Below are 19,289 nucleotides of genomic sequence, written 5' to 3' on the forward strand. Positions count from 1 at the left end.
AAGATCTCTTTCATGCACTTCCCGCCCCTCTCCCTTCATGCTCTGAACCCACCTGAATCATTTTGTGGATTTTACCAGGGTTCTTTTCCATGCTCTATGGATTAGCAGAGTTCAACCCTCATATTATCCTACTTTCTAGGAAGGACTGTGGTTGCTCTGTTGCAGCATCTCATAAGTGAAACTGTTTTCCATAGTACTGGCTCTAAAGTGTGGCAGAACCATAATTCCAGTTACCTTTGAGTTCATGCTGAACATGCAGAGTTAAATGCAGGCAGGGTTTGTCTTCCCTGTGAGCATTTCCTCTGTGTGTTCCCATCATTGCTGTGCCTGCTAGAGCGCAGAGAGCCTGGCTGCCTGCAGCCCAGTGTCGGAATCAGACAAGCACTGTTGCTCTTTCCCTTATGGACTTCACTGTGCTGAGAGATCTCGTTATAAGTTCATTTTCCTCAGCTAGCAAGGCAGCTCCCCTGTTTGTGATGAGCTTTGCTCTTCGTGTCAGCAGGATGCTAGTTTGCAAGAAAGGGATTATTTGTTCTAGGCAGGACCCTTGATCCTGTCACCAGACCATGCCCACAGTGTGTCACTGCTCAGGTAACTTCGAGGACACTCCTCAGTCTGGATTAGTTCAGTTCCTCCACAGGGGTCAAATACTGTCCACTGAACAACTTCTGTGTCTCAGAAACCCATACTTGGCTCCTCTTCACAGTCTGGCTCACCGTGCCCATGCAGATTTGCTATGGGGTCGGTGAATCTCACACTGAGTGTTCCAGAAGGAGATTTAGAGATTATCTTCTGGGGAAAGGAACAACTTGATGGACAGGCCCATGAGGGCTGCTATTCTGGCTGAGTAGAGGAACAGAAATTGCATGTTTAGGGAAGGAGAGTCCCTTCCCCTGACAGTCAGCAGTTGTTTGTCCAGTGCTTGAGGAGCATGGACAAGTTGCTGAGGGCTGTCACCAGGGAGATGTGGTGTCTGGACAAGCTTCATCACAGAGGTTACCAGACACCTTGTCTAGCTCAGCTGAGCATTCCCTCAGAAAACATGCCACTGTAAAGACATGGTGATGAGGGAGTGAGTTGGTCCAGGGCTGGGGCTGCTGTGCAGCCTTGCACAGGTGGGAGAAATGCAGGGGTTGCCTCTCACCTGGGGCCAGATTCTCCTGCCTTCCCTTATTCCTCCGTGCTTTGATCTCTCATGTTTTGAGGGTTTTCTGGCAGACAGCATCAGTAGGAGCTTCGTTTCCTTTTTGTTGCTCTGGCTACCACAGCAGCACTTTCTCAAAGGCCCTGCTGATCTGTGGGATGTGTCATGGGTGGTGGGGTGTGTGGAGCAGCAGCAGCACAGAGCTGGCAGTATTTGGAAGTAGCTTCCTTCCAGAGCCAGCACCTTCTGCCAGGGATCTGGGCTTGGTGCCCAGGTGGGATGGAGAGAGGCCTGAGTGCAGGTGAGCCAGCACCAGCCAGAACACCTCTTCTAAACAGCTCTCTTTCCTTGCCCCCACAGAATCTCAGAACCTGCCAAAGCAGCCCCCGCTGATGCTCGCCCTGGGCCAGGCCTCGGAGTGTTTGCGGCTCATGGCTCGCGTGGGCCTGGGCTCCTGCTCCTTTGCCAGAGTAGACGATTATTTGCACTGACCACCTGAGCGGGACGGAGCCGACGTCGTGGAGTGCTGCCCTTCACCCTCCGTTGCTGCCACTGCACCACCACCTCGTTCGACAGCCTGAGCTCCCTGCCACCGACACCCCTCTAGCACACACACACTGCCTGTGCAAGGATTGAGTGAGTCCCTCACCGTGTGGCTGTTCCTGCCCCCAGGAAGACTGGCAGATCTGACCCGTCTCCCTGCCGTTGCTGCGGCTCCAGCGGCACTCAGTATTTCGCTGGTTATTCTAATGTAGCGCCTTCTGATGTAGGGATTTTTCTATTTGTTTTGATTTGAGTTGTTTCTCATGGTTCCACCAATATTTTATCTGGAGAGTTTTGCTGAGCTGGTTTATGCTGATTTACTGAGGAAGCTCATCAAATTGGTGACAGCTTGTTCTTTTCTTCCCTTCTCCCTCCATCGTGCACATACAGCATCATCCGTGCTAGTAATCCGAACTCTTCTCACAGTGGCAGTTCAGAGGGATTTTTTATTTTATTTGAATCATGTTTATTAAAAAGGTCTCTTCCACCTCCACAAAGTCATCGATGTATTTATTGCCCACAGACTTGGTCCCAGCCACACACATCATACAACCCGTCAGGAGGCCGGGTGAGGTACTGTCACACACTAATGATGGGAGTTGGAGGAGTCTGGTCCTTCATGGTGCCTCTCTTCAGAGCCCAAGGCTCTCAATCTTGGCTTTGTGAGTGGGAAGAGTAGAAGATTGACATTGCCTGCGTTGGTGGTTGTGCTGTAGAAGCATCTGACAGCCCTGAGAAAGAGTTAAATCCAGCTCTCTGAACAGCTGGAGGGACAGGACTGATTAATATGAAGTCATCTGCCACTGTATGGGTAGAACCAGGTCATGTGAGTTGGGCAGAAACATCCGTGGGTGATGCCCTGGTGGGCTGACAATTTTTAATGAAATAACAAGTCCCCCTTTTTCTCCATGGGGGAGGGCTCTGCCAGTGACTAACAGTATTTCCTGCCCTCTCCCATCCCCATAACACTGATCTAAATGAGCACTTCTAAGTTTTGGAAGTGTCAGGAGAAACCTGGGCTGAGCTGTGCTTGTCCTTGCAGGTGGGACAAGCTGAGGTCAGGCTGCAGGTTGGGGTCAGTACCAGCTTTGTCGGGCCTGAGCCATTCAGAAAGGAGCAGCAGTGTTTCTTTAGGGATTATTAAGATAATTATCGAAGTTTCAGGCCCAAAAGAGACTAGCAAGGATCTGTGGGTGAGTTAACCTCCGAGTAAAATGGACTAATGTGTCCATGTTGTGTGCCAACCCCAGGGACTCGAGTGCTGCCAAGCATTCAGGCCACCTGTGAGTGTTTCTGAGCATGTCCTGTTACCTGGCAAGGCTGCCTGGCAGCACCGTGTGCTTTGCATCTTCTGCTGTACCATTAAGAGGTGGCAGGTTCAGCTGCACAGGAGGAGTTGGAATTCTGCACCAAATTAATTGTAGGTCAGTAGCTCTGGGGAGGACCCAAGGGAGCTCCAACCAAACATGAATTTTACTGCTGTTAACAAGTTTTTTTTTGGAAGGTCAGTGAAAGATGAACAGTTTTTGTTGAGGTTTATTCTTAAAATGGAGGTTGGCCTGTGCCAGGACTTCAAGCAGCAAGAGAGCTTGTGTGCCACTGAGAAGGAGAGCAGCAGCAGCCCAAAGCTTTAAGAATTTTCTGGGTTTGCAGGCTGGATCTGCAGCTGGCACCTCAGGTCTGCAATCAAGGCAGAGCAGGGGGGCAGGTGCCAGGGCAGACTGTGGCAGTGAATGTGCAGATGGTGTTGGAAATGGCTGGGAACATTTTCCCTGCCTTTGGTGAAGGTGTGCAGTGTGTAGGGGCAGTGCTAGAGCCGTGGTGGTCTAAGAAAACAGGACATTTAGAGATGGAGGAGATACTTTTATCAGATCCCTGGTATAGCTGCAAAAAGCAGAGGGAGCTCTACCACAGCCGTTCTTCCAGGGAGACAGCTGCACCAAGCAGAATTTAACCTGCCAATCTGGAGCTCCTGTTCCAGCTCTGGGGAACAGCTCATGTGCCTGAAAGCTCATCTGTTGCTTTTCAACTCTGCTGACGCATCCCAGCCCAGCTTGCTGTCCTTGCCTTGCTGCAAGTGCAGAGAGAACTCAGTGGGCAGGTTTCCTTCCCAAAGCCTCTGGCCCCAGACGTGCCAAGGCAGCATGTGACCTTTGCCTGGTGGGCTTCTCCTGCAGGCTTTCCATTCCTGAGGCTCAGACTGTCAGCACACTGCTGGGCTCATTGTGGGTACTGAGGCTGAAATACTCCAGGACCTTGCTTTGCCTCCCCCATTTGGTGACTTCCTCTGCTGTTGGTCACCACTTTGCAGCAGTCTGGCTGCAGTCAGACCTCTCTCTCTTTGTAGCAACACCATGTTTATTTCTTTCTGAGGTCTTTTTGGTTCCTTCTCTTTGTGGTTTCTTTAACCCAAGTCTCTTCATCATGTGTCATATTAATGCCCCATTTGGTCTCTCAGCAAAGCTTTGCTGACTGTCCTAAAGCATTTTTTTAAATTTTGGTTTCACTACAAAAGAGAACAAAACAAGAGATATTCCTAGATATCTGGTTATTTTGGTGCCAAGAAATGTGTGATGGATGTTATTTGGGTTTTTAAAATTTATTTCAAGTCTTCTGGTGGTTTCACTAGTGGTTTCTGCTTCTTGCACTCAGATTCTGACTAATGTGGCCATGACTCAGTATGGGGAAGATAAGCACGTTTGTGGTGTGTGGTGGGATGTAAGCCTCAACCTACCCCTGATTCCTAGATGGGATTTCTGATGTGGTTTTCCCAGGTTGTATTTCAAAGCCTGTTGCCTTTGAGTCTCTCTGGCTGCTCTTTGATGGTTCATATAGGCTGAAGCTTGGATTATTGCAGTAGTTTTTTAAAACAGAGCTAAAGTAAAATGGGGTCTATAGCACTGAATGTGGCTGTACACCTAACCAGAGGCTACATGGCAATTCAAAAGTTACTTTTATAAAAGTGATTTGGGATTTGTTATTGCAAGTGCCTCAGGCAACCTGGTCACTGCTCCCAAGAGTCCTTCAGTAAAGCCATGGGAATGACTGTGGAGCCTATAGGAGAAACTGCTGGTTTCCCATTTCTGGGTGAGGGGACAAGGACTCAGCTACAGCCCTGTGTTGTAATGCTGATGGCACTGCATATATACTTCCATCATGTGTGGTTGTCTCAGGTTGCTCTCTGCTGGGCTGGCTTCAGATCCTGGGAGAAGGTTTTCCAGAGCTCAGCTGGACTCTGCACAAGCAGCATTCCTCAGCCCCAGCTGCATGTCCTTCCCAGGACCTGGGAAATGCCACTGCTGGGACAGCTAAACCTCTTCAGCCCCGCTGTGGCTGCACACTTGGAGGATCTCAGCTGTGCTCTGGTTAATCCAGAGGCACCACCAAAGAGCAGCAAACACACTCCAGCCCTGTCCTCTGGACACCCCACCCACCTTTCTGACACTCTTCCTGACACTGGCACTGTAGCAAAGGCCTTGCAGAAGGAAAACATTTCACAGGGACCTGGTGGAACCTGATTTCAGGGGTGGTAAACTGCAGGCCTGCACATCCTGGGCTTTGGGTTTGAATCCAATGCCCTGCCTGTTAAGTGGCCTTTTGAGAGGAGCATTTTGAGAACTCGAGACCTGGAGCCTTGGTTAAAGTGTCCTTCAGGGGTTCTGTGGAGAGAGCTTCAAGAAGCTGAATTACATCACCAGACTTCTCTCCCCATGGACAAGGGTTTATGCTGCCCCCATAAGCAGAGAGTGAGAGCATCAGGAATGCATTGGGAGAACTCTGGAGTGAGATGCACCGGAGAAGCTGGAATAAGTATTTTTTGGGAGAGTATCCACCTCATACACCTGGTACTCCAGCCTGTGACCATCTTAGTGGCTCTGCTGGATGCATTCCAGTTCGTGGGTATCTCTCCTGTGCCAGGGGAGCCAAATCTTGTTCCTCTTGGTTCCTCTTGTTCCTCTTGGAAGCGTCTTGTTCCAGATGATTCCTCTTGCTGCCCATGAGCCTACCCTAGCAAGTATTTAACCAAAGCTAATTCAAGACTTAAGAGTGTTGAGAGGGCTCTCAGGCAGGGGGGGTAGAAGTCTATTTCCTGTGCATCCTTGGTGAGCTCCCAGAGCCAGCTGGTTTTGGGAAAACTTCTTGCTGCTACCAGCAATCCCTTCTTGCTTCTCTGCCTTCCACAATCCCAGTATTCTCCCAGCTGCATGACCACAGTATCTGCAGTGCTGGGTGCTATGGGAGCTGCTCCAAGACCCGGGCCAGCTCTGTGGCTTGTGTCTGTGCCAAGCATAGATGTGGCAAACTCCAACTGCCCTTCTTGGCTTGCTCTTCCCTGCTGGCCTAAAGGGGCAGGTCCACATGTGACAGTCCCTTTTTGCCGCCATACAGCATTCTGTCAGCCTGCAGCTGGGCTGCCTGCAGCACTTCTGCCATTCTTTTGGAGGCTGCTAGGAATTGAGCCCTTGTGTGTGGCCAGCAGGACGGAGAGGGACTCCCAGTGAAGTGCTGGACAACGTGCAGCATCCAGCTCTTTAGGGGAGGTTGTCCAGTGGATGCTCGCCCTCAGCCCCATGTGAACCAAAGCTGGAGCTTGTTGCCTTGGGATGTTTGAAGGGTGTGTGGTGAAAGATGGGTGTAAAGCCTGTTTCTGTTTCCAGCATCCTGGTGGTCCTCACTGTGCTGCTGCCCACTGAATTTGGACACCAGGAGATGCAGCTGTGGCTGGTGTGGAGAATGGGCCCCTCTGGGAGTGTTCTGAGGTAACCATTCCTCATGGTTACCTACACCTAGGATCTTCCCATACCCTTCCTTCTTCTCTTTTTTCACAGTGACATCTCAATCTCTCCTCAAGCTGTGTCCTTGTTTTTCATGTTTTATTAAGGCATCTTTACCATTCTTTAAATAGCTTTGTTCTTGAAGCTGCCTTGAAAAACTGGAGCAACCAGAGCTGCTGGAACTAGTTCTGGGGATTGAATGTATCATTTTCCACTGTGGGTATCAGGGATGATGAACCATCTCCTCCTTCAGCAAAGCAAACCAGGCTGGATTGTGGCTGTGCTTTGGTACCTGTCTGTGTTAACACGTAGCACGTGTTGCTTAGGCACACGTTTGGGAGTTCTGCTGTTGTGGGGTTGATTGAGGAGGTGACCTGTGGCAGCCAGGCTGTAGAGCAGTGTGAAGTGCCATGGAGCTGTGTGGTGCACCACATGGGATCAGGAAGTTCTTCACATGAAAAAGCAGTGCAGACTTGAAGTGCCCCGTGGCAGCAGGTGCAGAGAGAGGTCCCTCACGCTCCAGTCCTGGGTGCAGTGAGGCCCCGTGGAGCTGGTCACAGCCTGGGAGAAGGCACAAGGGGCCCCATTCCACCAAGGAGTCCCCTTTGCAGAAGGAGCATCTTCCTTTCAGCCCTGCCAGTGTGAGAGCAGCCTCAGTGGTGGGTCAGAGAGAGAGCAGGTCTCTGGTGGAGAGCAAGTGTTGGGTCTCCAGCTGTACCAAGGTGTTTCTGCAGACGGACTTGGTGGGGATGTGCCAGGGACATGCTGGGTGCTGCTGGGACCCTTCTGCCCCAGAGGGAGGAGTGATGGATTGAACTGCAATCCAACAGTTCTTGGTCAGAGCCAGAGCTGGCTGTGAGCCTTGTCCCGTCCGCTGTGCAGGGGCAGAGAGCTGGAGGAAGTGTTACTGGGGCTGTGTGGGGGGAACTGCAGCAGATTTGGGAGGAAAAGGGAGGAGTTGAGATCCTGGAGGCCTCTTCCATAGGAAGCACTAGCTGCTCTCCACCATCCTTTCCTGCAACAAGAGGTGGCAGGTGATGGATGAGTGAACCGGGCATATCTGTCCCTCTCCCCACATCCCAAACCAGAGCTCAGAGCCTGCAGCTTGAGCTGGAGCAGTGTCCGGCAAGCCAGGGCATCATCCAGGCTTGAGGAGCACATGTCCTGCCAGCTCTTTTATTCCAAGAGGGAGGCTTGCCTCTCTCCTGCTTGCAGGAAACCCATGAGTCCTGTGTGGAATTTACACTCACATCACCACAGAAACATTTCTGGAGGCCGTGCAGACCTCTGCTCCTTGCTGAACGTCCCATGGCCAGGCAGACACCTTTTCTGTGGTCACTCCACTTGGGTGCAGGTGTGTGCTTGGATGTTTTTGCTCGGAGGACTTTAGCTGCATCCTTCCTCCAGAAGGGAGCACAGAGGGATTTTTGTATGCTGAGCTTCTCACAGCCTCAGACTTGGAGAAAGGAGAAGCAGCAGCAGCTCTGGGGATAATCCGGATTTTAAAGAAAATTTGAAAAACACAAGTATGGTGACTTCCAGACCAAGGACTGCACCAGGGCTGGATTGGGATTGCATTTCTCAGTCCTGCCTGTGCAGCCGGGAGGCAGGAGGAGGCTGCAGCCCCTGAAGCCCTCACAGGCAGCAGTGCAAACCCCAGGACCTGCCCAGCACACAGTGGACTCTTCTCTCCTGCTGGTTGCTCAAAACTCAGGTATGAAATGCTCAGCTGGAGCACGGGGTGCGAGGTCTCCGCAGGTTTCCTGGCAGCCCTGGAGGAGCGGCCACCGCTGGGCACAGCTCCCTGTGCCACTCCAGGCTTCTCATCGCCTTCAGAAGGGAGTTTCACCTCTTTGGTACAACATTTGGCTACGTGGACATTACACAAACTGTGCACATTGGTTCAGTCTACGCTTAGTATTTGTGAATTAAGTTATCTGACGCTTCGCATGAAAACTTCAAAAAAGGGGGTTGGGGGGGTGGATTTTAACTGAGAAAAAGCCTATGAAAATATACTGGAAATATGGTAAAGAAATCGACATTCTGCTGTATATTGACAGAATTATTTTTATTAAAATACACATCCATGTGCAAGAGCCAGTGTGGAGCCGTGTGCTTTGTCAGTCCCTGGTCACTGGGGAAGGCCACTTGTGTCCCCTCTGACAGGGGATGCAGAGTCCTCAAGGTGTTTGTCCCCCAGTATCTGATTCTGCTTCAGCTTTCCTTTCCACCACTGCTTCCTCCCATGGTGCTTACAGTTCATGGGCAAAAATGTCATTAGGGATGTTTTTCCTGTGCCATTCAGTGTCCTAGAAAATACAGCCCTGAAGTGTTTTCTAACCATGAGCACAAAACACTGATGAAGCTTTAGGCTGAGGATCATTTGCACATTGCTTGCTTTCACCTTTCTGAGGTTTTCCCATGTATGTTTGCACCTCTCCCATGAGAAGATGGGCCAGCAGCCTGGTTTTAGTATCTGGGATCTCATGCTGCTCCCACCCTTCCCCAGCCCTGTGGAGGGACAAGCAGCCAGGACACCTCTGTCCAGCTGAGGGGTTGTGTCCTGGTACTGTGGGCATTGTTTCTCATCTCCCTCAGATACTTTGCAGTGGCCACCAGCACATTTAGAAGCTGTCAAGGTATTAAAGGTTTGGTAGATCAGTATCTTATCCCAGAACCCTTCCCTTAATTCTGGAGCACCTGCAAAGCCCGTGGGGCTCTAAGGGTAACCTCACCTATGGATCCTGGACCTGTGGGTCAAGGCCTGGCTCCACCATGGCATCCCCAGTGAAGCACACTGTGACCAGGCAATTGCTCCTGGAGAAATACGAGCTTGTGGCACCGATTTTTTTTTTGGTTGCAGCATCCCCTGGGCTTGTAGGATCTGCTGCTTGGGCCAGAGAATCAGGAGAAATTCAAACAGCAACTTGCAGCAATGAGTCTTTATTATAAATATTTGCCCCGCAGGCACGTCTTGGCAGGGCAGTGACAGCAGGAGGAGCTCGGTAGCTGGCTGCTCCATGGCACTGTGACACCTCATCCCACTGGGGTACAGGATGGCTCCTCCTGCAGTGATGGTGCCCACTGCCACAGCATCCTTTGGAGAAGAGCTGCAAGCACCGTTGGCTCCATCCAGAGACAGGAGGACTGGATGGGTGAGTCAGATGGCAGATGGATTTCAAATTTTCCTTTGAAGCCGTTTTATGGCTTTCTTCACCCATTGCTTCTCGGGGTCAGCACAAATCTCATCACCACTTGCAGTCAGAAACCTGCAATGAGAAAGCAGTGAGGAAAAAGAGTGAAAACATGAACCATGAGCCATTCCCTTCCCGTGCACTGTTTCTCCCCTCCCTTTGTGCAGCCCCGTGCTGGATTGAGGCTTGGAGCCCTCTCCAGCAGCCCCTGCCCTCCTTGGACTGATGGTGAGTGTCTGAATCCTACCAGACCACTGGCATTAGCAGAAAGCACTGAAACCTATTTTTTCCCCTCTTTGCCCACCCCCCAGAGCTGCTTTCCTACCACAGCTCCCCCTGGCTGGGACTGAGCTGTCTGTGAGGCAAGATGGGATGGGGGAGCTGCTCCAGCTCTGGGATGGGAAGCAAACCCTGGGATACTCACACAACTGCAGGCTTGGGACAGTCTTTGGATGTCTCGTAGAAGCTTTGAGGGTGTCGGATGGGTTTCTGTGCGTGCTCAAAGCAGCATTCCACGGGTGTGAAGTGGGCTGTGGAGGGAAGGGGGAATGTTGTGAATTACATCACCAGACAATGGCACCACAGGATTTGGAACACAGAATGGAGGCTGTGGAGCATCTCAGCAGCTCCCATAGCATCCTATGACAAGGGTTTGTCACCCTTCAGGACAGCAAGCACAGGACTGGGACATGGAGAGCAGTGGTGCAGGGAACAGCCTGGCACCTGGCAACTGACAGCCCAAATTGCTGCAGCCCCCAGAGCACACGGTAAGGTTGGGGTGCTCAGTCTGGTTTTGGGGGTTTCCAAGGCAGGGGCACAACTTGCAGGATGTTTTGAAAGGCTCCAAACAGCTGCATGTTCTCCCTCCCTCCAATCACTTGCTCATCCAGCTGAGACTGGGGAGCAGCTGCCAGAACGTGCTCCAAGCTCCTGCAGCCTCTCCCCAGGTCTGGCTTTGCTGAGACCACCCAGCACCTTCTCCATCCACCCCTGCACCCCGGGATGTGCTGCCCTGCCCTGACCAGGGGGTTGCTCCTCCTGTCAGCAGCACCATTCCCACTCCCTGCTGGGGTTTCCTGCCTGACCTCCCCAACAAGACATCCCCAGCAGGGCCTCAGAGCCCTGACCCACAGCAGTGGCCCGAGGTTCCTTACCTGTGCTGTGGTGCAGGGAGAAGGTGAGGAGCAGAGTGAGCAGCAGGACAGTCCTTGCAGGGAGCATGGTGGCTGTGAGGTGGCTCTTCCTCCGTCCTCTGTGCCGCCCTGCCCGGTGGCTGTGGCTGTGGCTCTCGCCGTGCTGTCATTTATCCTCTGCCTGCCGCCCACTCAGGCTGCACTTCCAAAAATTTCAGACCTGTCCTAAGAAGCCAGGGTCAAGGGGGTTTCTGTAGTTTATTTTTGGGACGCATCCAGCGGTGGGTGGAAAAGTTAAAGGAGCAGTTCTGCATTCTATGGAAGAGCCATGACGTAGCAAAGAACTTACAGGAGACTTGGGTGGAACTGAAAGTAGACTAAAACCATCTTCCCATGAGGGCAGAACATCACGTCTAGTGCTTGTTTGTTTGTTTCTAACAGGAGGGACAACCCACAGTCCATGAGCAGGGACGGGTGAGTTTAATTGGTTTGCCCAGATGGTCAAAGGCAGTGATTGAGTCTCATCCAAACTGACCTCCCCAGCCACCTTGGCCACACAGAGAGCACTGGGTTAGGCAGGAAAGGACGATGGGATGGGATGGGATGGGATGGGATGGGATGGGATGGGATGGGATGGGATGGGATGGGATGGGATGTCAGGCAGGAGAAGCCACACTGGACCAATCCAGGAGGGACCCCAGAGCAGGGAGTGTCAGAGGTGCTTTCGGTGGGTTCAGCAGACTTTACAGAAAGGGAAGAAATGGGGCAGTGGCAGTGGCGTGTCTGAGGAGAGCCTGGGTCTGAACACAAGTTGAGCCCAAGTGTTGCCTCTACCTCCCACACCAGCACTGGGATTGAAATGAGAGTCAGGGGGATGGAGGCTTGTGGCCATCAGTGCACAGACAGGGCATTCCTGCAGGGAGATGGGACAGGTCCTACCACAGCCCCAGGAGAGTCATCCCAGACACCAGAGAGGAGGGGCAGGTGGCACAGATCCCGATGGCAGCACCACGGAGCACTGGTGGACATCAGCCCAGCTTCCATGCAGGGATCTGCTCCCTGGGAAGGCAGATGCAGCTCTGTGTGAGGAGGGGGTGAGGTCCTGGTGGGAACCCACATGGGATGATGCTGAGTGGGAGCACAGGAAGGGACCTGGCTGTGGCTTGGGGGATGAGGCAATCCAAGGCTTCTCAGAGGGGAAGAAAGGTGGAAATGGGCTTCTTAGAAGATAATCTCATGTCTGCACGACTTCTCTGAAAGGAAAAAGGAGAAGGAAACAGATCAAATGGGCTGAAAACGCTGGTTTAGAAGAAATGGTCTGCAGGACATGGGGCAGGGTGGGCATGCAGAGAGCTGGGCACAGCCCCACTGGGTTCTAGTGCCACTGTCCCCAGGCAGGGCTCTGCAGGGAGAAAATGCCTGACACACAGCAGCCCAAGTCATCTTCTATGGACTTTTCATCACCCCCAGGTTCTCCTGCCCTCCCTATCCACGTCCTCAGTGCACAGACCCTTGGGCCCAGCAGCCACCAGGATCACACCAGCTCCTAGGCACTGGTTAAAAGCACAGGGCTGTAATTAAGGGAGAACTGAGCTAATGGCTTTTTCCAACCAGCATGTCCTGGCACAGAAAACCTTAATGTGCCAACTCTGAGCTCCCTTTTCAGGCTTGTCTGAGGCACACAGTTGCTCTTCCTTTCCCTTAGCTACTTATTCCCATCCCCACAAGCATTAGTAGATGCCTCCTCTGTCTGCTCTTCATAAAATAAATCAGTGCACGTTGGGTGTTTGAAGGCCTGGAAAGGCCCCACAAGGCTCTGGGGGACTGGGCTTCCCTCTGTGTCCCTGCCCCAGCAGTGGACCTTTGGGTTTGGCTTTAGTCTTCTCCAGCCTCTTCTGCAGTGCCTGGGGTGCTCCCAGCAACCTCCTGAGCCATCCCCACCAGTGGCACGGCCTCCTCCCCAGGTGTGGAGCTCCTGGTTAGGCAAATGCAAAGGCAAGTGGAGAGAAGAGGGGTTACAGACTCTGCACAGGATTTTATGGGTGTCCAAACCACCCACAACCTCACTACAATTAATGATTGAATAAAAATTTTCTGACTGAGGAAAACCCCCACTTTAGAAATTAAAATGGATAGGCACGGACAAAGAAAGCAATGTAGGGATGGGAAATATTCTCTGACTCATAAAATTCTTTGGGGTTTGACGGGGTAATCACAAAAGTTAATACTTTAACAGAGAACATAAACTGTCTGCACATGACAAATGTTGGTGTCGGGCTGGACCTGCTTCCCCTGCCGGAGCCCTGAGGTCTGCGCTGCATCCGAGCCACAGCTGTCAGGAGAGGGCACCAAGTCCAAGCAAACAGGGTGGTTCCATGGTCTGAGGACTCCTGAAGCAGAAAGGCAACAGTTTAAGAGGCTTCTGCAGGCTGAAGCCTCTCCAGGTGCACCCAGAGTTCTCCACCTTCTTGGTGCCTGTAACACCTCAGGTTCCAGACCTGCAGTGTGCCAGGGTCATCCCTCAGCTCTGGATGGGTTTTGCCTCTGCTGTGAAAGCATCCCTGGAGCTGCTGCAGCCAAAATCCCCTTCCCCAGGAGCTGGGAGTGATGGCAGCAGGGCTCTCAGGGTAGCTGTTGCTCAGGGACTGCCTGAGCATCATCTGGCTGGTGGCAAGTGATGGTTTTTTTATCACTTGGTGGGGTTTTTTTGGTAGGTTTCCTTTTTAGGTTGGTTCTTCTTTTTTTTCCCCTTATTTAACTGTCAGAGGGAAAGAAGGAGGAAGTAGGGGGATATTCAGAGTTGCAGCATTTGTGTTCCCCAGTCACTGTTACACGTGAGGAAGCCCTGCTCTGCTCCTCATGGCTGAACACCTGCCCACCGGAGGGAAGGAGAGAATGAATCCCTTATTTTGCTTTGCTTGTGCGCTGGTTTTGCTTTATTTATTAAACTGTCTTTAACTCACGACTTTCCTCACTCCTGCCCTTCCAGTTCTGCTCCCCCTCCCAAAGCCCTGGCAGGGATCACTGCTGAGCTCTCCATGGCCCCTGGCAGGGGCGGAATTTTCAGGGCTGTATGTGCAGGAATCCCTTGTCTGATTCAGCATCCCCTGTCTGTCCTATCTGCCCAGGGAGCTCTGCAGAGAAACCCTTCCTCTCCAGCCCAGCCCAGAGACACCACAGGCCTGGGCACATGTGGTAGACAGGCTGTGCTCCCTCATGGGGCAGCACATGGGACAGGCTGAAATCTCTAAGCCTGAAACTGATGGCAGTTTTGCACCTAAAAACCCTCAGAGGAGTCTTCAGCCCCTTTTGGGTCCCCTTGAAGTCCCATCCATCCCCTCCCTTTCTGCCCTAGTGAGACCCAGTGGGAAGAGCCCCCATCCCAGCGCCAGTTGCGGGGCTGGGAGAAGAAAGGACACCACTCTCTAATATCACATGAAGTAAACTTTATTTTGTGGCTGTGATCAGCAGGCAGGTGCTGGCGGGGCCAGCAGAATTCCAGGAGCTGGTGCCCAGCTGTGGATGCAGCACAGGGCTCTGGGGAGTCAGTGCCCTCTCCCAGCAGCTGGAACATCCATAGCCCCTTCTGGGAGGGTGACTGTAAACCTTCCTTCCCACCAGGACGTTGGGTAGCCTGAACCAGGGCATCCACTCTACATCACGAGGCACGAAGTACTTTCTTTTTTAGTTCTTGAACTGCTTTCTGCACCCACTTCTCCTTTGGGTTTGCACAGAGCTTGACTCCTTTCTTGGTCTCAAACCTGTCAAGGTTAAAGGTGAAGCTTTGTGAGGAACGGCAGCTATGATTCCACTTGCGCCCACACCATCCTCCCTCCCCTGCACTCTTTCTCCCTTCCTTTTGTTCCTGAGTGCTGCCCCTGGGTGCCTGGTGTCCTACAAGCAGCTCATCCTGCAGCTCAGCACCTCTAGAGCCCGTGCAGAGCCTTCAGGAGCTGTGACAGTCCCATCCTCCCCTCCTCATGCTGGAAGATCATGGAGGTTATGCAGACCTGTCCCTGTCCTTCCCCCAGATGGAACAGATTAACAGAACCCGTGGTGGCCCAGGAGACAGCACAGCAGTAGGGAAGTTGCCAGGACTTACACAATTGCTGGGGAAAAACATTCCCTGGGAGTTGAGTAGAAACCCACGAGGTTGGCCAGCCGGAGACAGCCCTTTACGTAGCCGAAGCAGCACTCGGACGGAATGTAAGGAGCTGGAGAAGACAAAGAGAGATGGTGAATGCTGGCTCTGGAAGGCAGCCTGTCTTCAGGACCTTCCCCCATGGTGAACACAACATCCCTCAAGCTCTGCAAATGCTGCTGTGAGGAGCCCCAGGTGCCCTCCTCCTTCCTTCCTGGGGCAGAAGGATGCTCCAAGTTATCCCCCAGCCCTGCAGCAACTCTGCCAAAGCTACCCAGCCCCAGGAGCAGTCTCCATCCTTCCCTGCACCCCAGGATGTGCTGCTCTGCCCTGGCCTGGGGTTGCTCCTCCTGCCAGCAGTGCCATCCCTGCTCCACACCGGGGTTCCTTTCCCGACCACCCCAATGGGACAACCCCAAGTCCCAACCAGCAGCAGTGGCCCATGAGGTGCTTTACCAGCATCGGAGCATGGGGAGAGAGTGAGGAGCACCACGACCAGCAGGACTGTCCTTGCAGTGAGCATGGTGGCACTGGGAGGGCTCTTCCTTGCAGGATGCTGCTCTGCCTCTTTGGAGGAGCTCAAGTCTGAGCTCAGGCAAGGAGACGCTGCAATTTATCCTCTCTACCCCTCCCCAGTTCTTCCTTTTCCGAAGAACGAACCAAATTCAAGAAAAAGCTACCACTTCATTGCTCATGGGGATTTCTGTGTCACATGGGATCAGGATTACAGACAGACAATACCTGGAAAGATTAAATAAGTTATGTCAGCTTCTGTATTCACCCAGACAGGAAAAACCATGAGGGAAGTGAATCCTCCTTTCTGCAGATGTAAACTCAAAAGCTCCCAGGCCTTCAGAGAGGGGATTCGTAGCCATAGGAAGGGCAAAGCTCGGTGTTCCATGCAAAGTCACTCAGCCCAGAGCCAATACAAATATGCTGGAGATGGCTTGTGAATCCTGCAAAGCACTGAAGGGAAGCACAGTGACTGCTGCTGCCACCAGCCCTCTGTGGCTCGAGAGCAGCACGCTGGCAAATACCAGCAGAAATTGCATCACATTCCGTGCTGGTACTGTGGAGAGGAACACAAGTTTTCCACCAAAAATCCCTGTTTAGAGCTGCACAGCATGGGGAGAAAAGAGAAGGGGGTTTAGTCGAGCCCTTCCTTGTGGACAGGGCTGGCTTAGCCCCTGGCTTCAGGGCAGGGCAGAAGTCAGCATCAGGGTGAGGGGAACTGATGGAAAACTTGCTGTTCTAAGTTTTTGGGTGTCTTTCCTTCATCTTTCTCCCTCCACAGCCTTGAGGCGTCCCAGATCCTGCAGGGACCTGCTGAAAGGGGTTAGCCTCTCTGTGTTAACCTAGGGGACAGTTCTCCCCCCTGTGCTGAGCTCCCCCTTCCTCAGACCTTCTGAAGGTCTAAGGAGCCCCTCTGTAGGTCCTTGTCAGTCATGCTCAGCTTGGACACTTTTTTCACCCTTCCCTCATTCTGACCTCTTTTTCAAGACTCTAAGTGGATGCATGGAGCAGCAGGGTCCCACGCAGATCCCCTGGCACCACAGTCCCCCCTCACCCCCTGTGAACTACCCAAGAGGCCACCTCAAGCCCTTCTTCACACTGGCACCCTCCAGCCACTCTCTGGAGCAGGACATTGTGCCTGGGACTGTCATCCCTGGATGTCTTTGAAAAAACTTGGGAGAAAAACCGCCCAATGCTGAGAAGTGCTCTGGTCATGCCCAGTTCTCCCCAAGCTCAGCTTCAGTCAGACACGTTTCCTGCTGATGGAGGCTCAAGATCCACTGCTCTGGATGGACCTCAAGAAGCTCTGCAGAGCTGTGTTTCTTTTTCTGGCAGAAGATCTTCTGGCCTAGGATGCTCTGCTTCCCTTTTCTCAGGATATGAAGCCATGTCTGTTGAAGCCAGATGAATCACAATCCCTGGAGACCTTTTGATGTTTCTTCTTTTTTTCTTTGGAAAGGGAAAGGCTGCTGTGCAGGCATTCACTGTTAAGTGCTGGAAAGCCCCTCTGCTGGCCCACGTTTTCCTTTAATTTGAATGGACTCTGAAGAATTTGCTCTCAAAAAATAAACAGCATCCTTGTTATTCTGCAAGAGGAGGAGGGAAGCTGAGGGGACACGTCAGGTGCAGCCTTTGCCAGCAACAGTGCCAGTGAGGGGATGAAGGAGTTGGGCAGAACAGGCCCGTGCTGGGTTTGGGGTCTCAGTGGGTGACTGAGCACTCCCAGCTGAGCTGGAAAACACAATCACGGACATCGTGCACTTGGGAAGCACTGCAAGAGCAGCTGGGCTGCCAAGGCAGGAGAAAGGGGGCATCACCCAGTGCCTGAAAGCTGTCCCCAAGGAGGCAGTGGGAGGGTTTGGAATAAGTTTTCTGTTTTCTTCTGTTCTACTCAGTCATTTTGAGTCTTCTCCATTTACAATATGGGACATCCTTGTTTTATTAAACCCTCAGCTTTCTGAGTGTAAAGCTCCTCCACATTTCTTTGGGGTGCTCACTCGAGCATCTCCCCAGCTCCATTTCGAAGCTCTGATTGACTCAGGATGCAATCACAAACCAAAGGCGATTCCTTCTTCCCTCCCAAAATCCCTGTGATTGCAGGTACAGCCGTGCCAGCTCCTACAGCCTAGAAAGACACTCTAAAATTAGAAAAATGAGAATCTCTTCCAACGTCTGCTTCCTACAAATGGACACTGGGGACCACCAAGTACTGTGAGCCATTGATCTGAGATGCATCCTGTTTGGGAAGTTCTGCCTGCAGTCACGAGACACGGAGGTTTGCAGGAAGGCTGTGTCCAGGAGCCCTTCCCCAGGGTTCTGTCTGCACTAACTCACTGGGCAAGCTCGTCCACAGGCACAGGGACAAAGCAGAAACTCACTGTGGGCAGGCAGAAAACCCTCCCAACTACAGCCAAGAAGAGGCAGGGGTCAATGCACCTGCACCAGAAACTGGAAGTGGCCTTGTCTTGCTAAGGAAGATAAAAAAATGGATCTGATGTCAGTTTTCTCAAACACGCTGAAAATGAGACATTTTTCTATTTTTATCCAATGAGGTCAATCAACTACCTCAGGGTTAAGTGAAGGATGGACCTGGGGTGCGAAGGAGACTCTGCACTGGAGAGGCTTCTGTGTCAAGTAACAATGAGGGGAAATGATGCTTGATGAGGACTTCAGGCTCCTTTTTTTCAACCTAGACCATTTTAGAGCTCCTAGAGTTTAAGCCAGCAGCAGACAGATGCTTCAGCTGAGCTTTTAAAGCAAAACTGAGATAACAGAAAAAAACAGGACATGGAAGCAATTCCAGTTTAATTTTTAGTGATTTAATTCTGAACAGTTAGTCCTGATAATTTCAAGATGGCACTAGCACAAGTTATGAATTTATCTGCTCCTTAGTGTTTGATTAGTATAAAACCCCAGCAATCAGAAAAATAAATGCAGTTAAAGAATGTGATGAGCAAGACATGTTAAGGTACCTAGATACTGTAAAGAAAATGTGTTTGTGATAGGGTTATGGTCAGAGTCAGCAAGCTGACATCACACCCCTCCTTGGAGGATGACTCTCACTTACTTCTTCTTTTTCTTTTTTTTTTTTTTTTTTTTTTTTTTTTTTTTTAATGATTTGCTTCATGGCAGAATTCAAGGGTGAATTCTGAAGGCTCAAGAAATGAGCCTTCCTCCATCACCCGTGACGGCCACCGAAGAGGTCCCAACCACCTCTGTGTTACCCAGGCTTCATCAACAAGAGCAGCCCTTGTAGTGACATCCACAGGGAGACAATCCTCATAGAAGTGGAGAACAAGCAAATACAAAGCCCAGCAGAGCCACAGCCATGCAGCAGAACCGGGGCTGTGCACCCTGAGAGCCAAAGCAGCCGGGGGACATCCTGCCTCTTGCTGAGCCAGCAGTGTGAAAGTGGTGGTGCACCAGCTTTACCAGAGGCTGCCCCAAGCATGAGAATCCTTGTGCAACATTTCACAGGAAAACAACCGTGCAGAGCAGGGGCAGGCATGCCATAAATCACAGCCCAAATGAGATGGGATGGAGGCGGCAGTGTCTCTGCTTCACCTCACGCGCCACCCTGGGGAGAAGTCAGAATTTGGAGGAGATAATGGCAGAGGGGTCTCCCTGCCAGGTCCAGACTGCAGGGAGCAGAGGGAGGGGACAAGCCAGGAGCCAAGGGTGATCCCAGCACAGGCAGTGTCCTCACCAGCGAGGTGACAGCCCACAGGGTCTGAGCACAGGGGTCAGAGCCTCCATCAATGGCTCCAGGCACACCAACGTACGGAACCAAATCCAGAATTCATTTGAGAAGGTTGGGGGAATCTTCTCAGCAGTAGCAGGGCTCCA

General features: G+C 52.0%; 2 protein-coding genes across 5 annotated transcripts in view; one reads left to right on the top strand and one right to left on the bottom strand.

The window, feature by feature from the left end:
- The window catches only part of RANBP10 (RAN binding protein 10), a 69,651-nt gene extending 61,093 nt beyond the window's left edge, over nucleotides 1-8,558 (top strand). For all 4 annotated transcript variants that reach the window (XM_039558164.1, XM_020583690.2, XM_020583692.2 and 1 more), the window contains one exon: nucleotides 1,505-8,558. In XM_039558164.1, the coding sequence (XP_039414098.1) occupies nucleotides 1,505-1,635 (131 nt within the window). In that variant the 3' untranslated portion in view covers nucleotides 1,636-8,558. The remainder of the gene's footprint in view (nucleotides 1-1,504) is intronic.
- An 831-nt stretch (nucleotides 8,559-9,389) lies between these two features.
- Nucleotides 9,390-15,526, bottom strand: CCL17 (C-C motif chemokine ligand 17). Its single transcript, XM_019288213.2, has 7 exons — nucleotides 15,387-15,526; nucleotides 14,892-15,003; nucleotides 14,452-14,550; nucleotides 13,046-13,121; nucleotides 10,811-10,952; nucleotides 10,081-10,186; nucleotides 9,390-9,731 (listed from the first exon to the last, which is right to left on the bottom strand). The coding sequence occupies exons 1-7, from the start codon at nucleotides 15,451-15,453 to the stop codon at nucleotides 9,641-9,643; spliced, it is 693 nt and encodes a 230-aa protein (XP_019143758.1). The 5' UTR covers nucleotides 15,454-15,526; the 3' UTR covers nucleotides 9,390-9,640.
- Between the last annotated feature and the right edge of the window lie 3,763 nt (nucleotides 15,527-19,289).

Source organism: Corvus cornix, chromosome 11 (assembly GCF_000738735.6).
Source record: "Corvus cornix cornix isolate S_Up_H32 chromosome 11, ASM73873v5, whole genome shotgun sequence".
In the NCBI taxonomy this organism is placed as follows: Eukaryota; Metazoa; Chordata; class Aves; order Passeriformes; family Corvidae; genus Corvus; species Corvus cornix.

What these genes read in the sequence shown, in the direction of transcription:
- CCL17 (XM_019288213.2), bottom strand. Translation starts at nt 15,453, where the DNA reads ATGCTCACTGCAAGGACAGTCCTGCTGGTCGTGGTGCTCCTCACTCTC. An exon ending in TGTTTTTCCCCAGCAATTGT is followed by an intron (nt 14,551 to 14,891) that starts GTAAGTCCTGGC and finishes TAACCTTGACAG; the next exon opens with GTTTGAGACCAAGAAAGGAG. An exon ending in CCGACACCAACATTTGTCAT is followed by an intron (nt 10,953 to 13,045) that starts GTGCAGACAGTT and finishes GATAAATGACAG; the next exon opens with CACGGCGAGAGCCACAGCCA.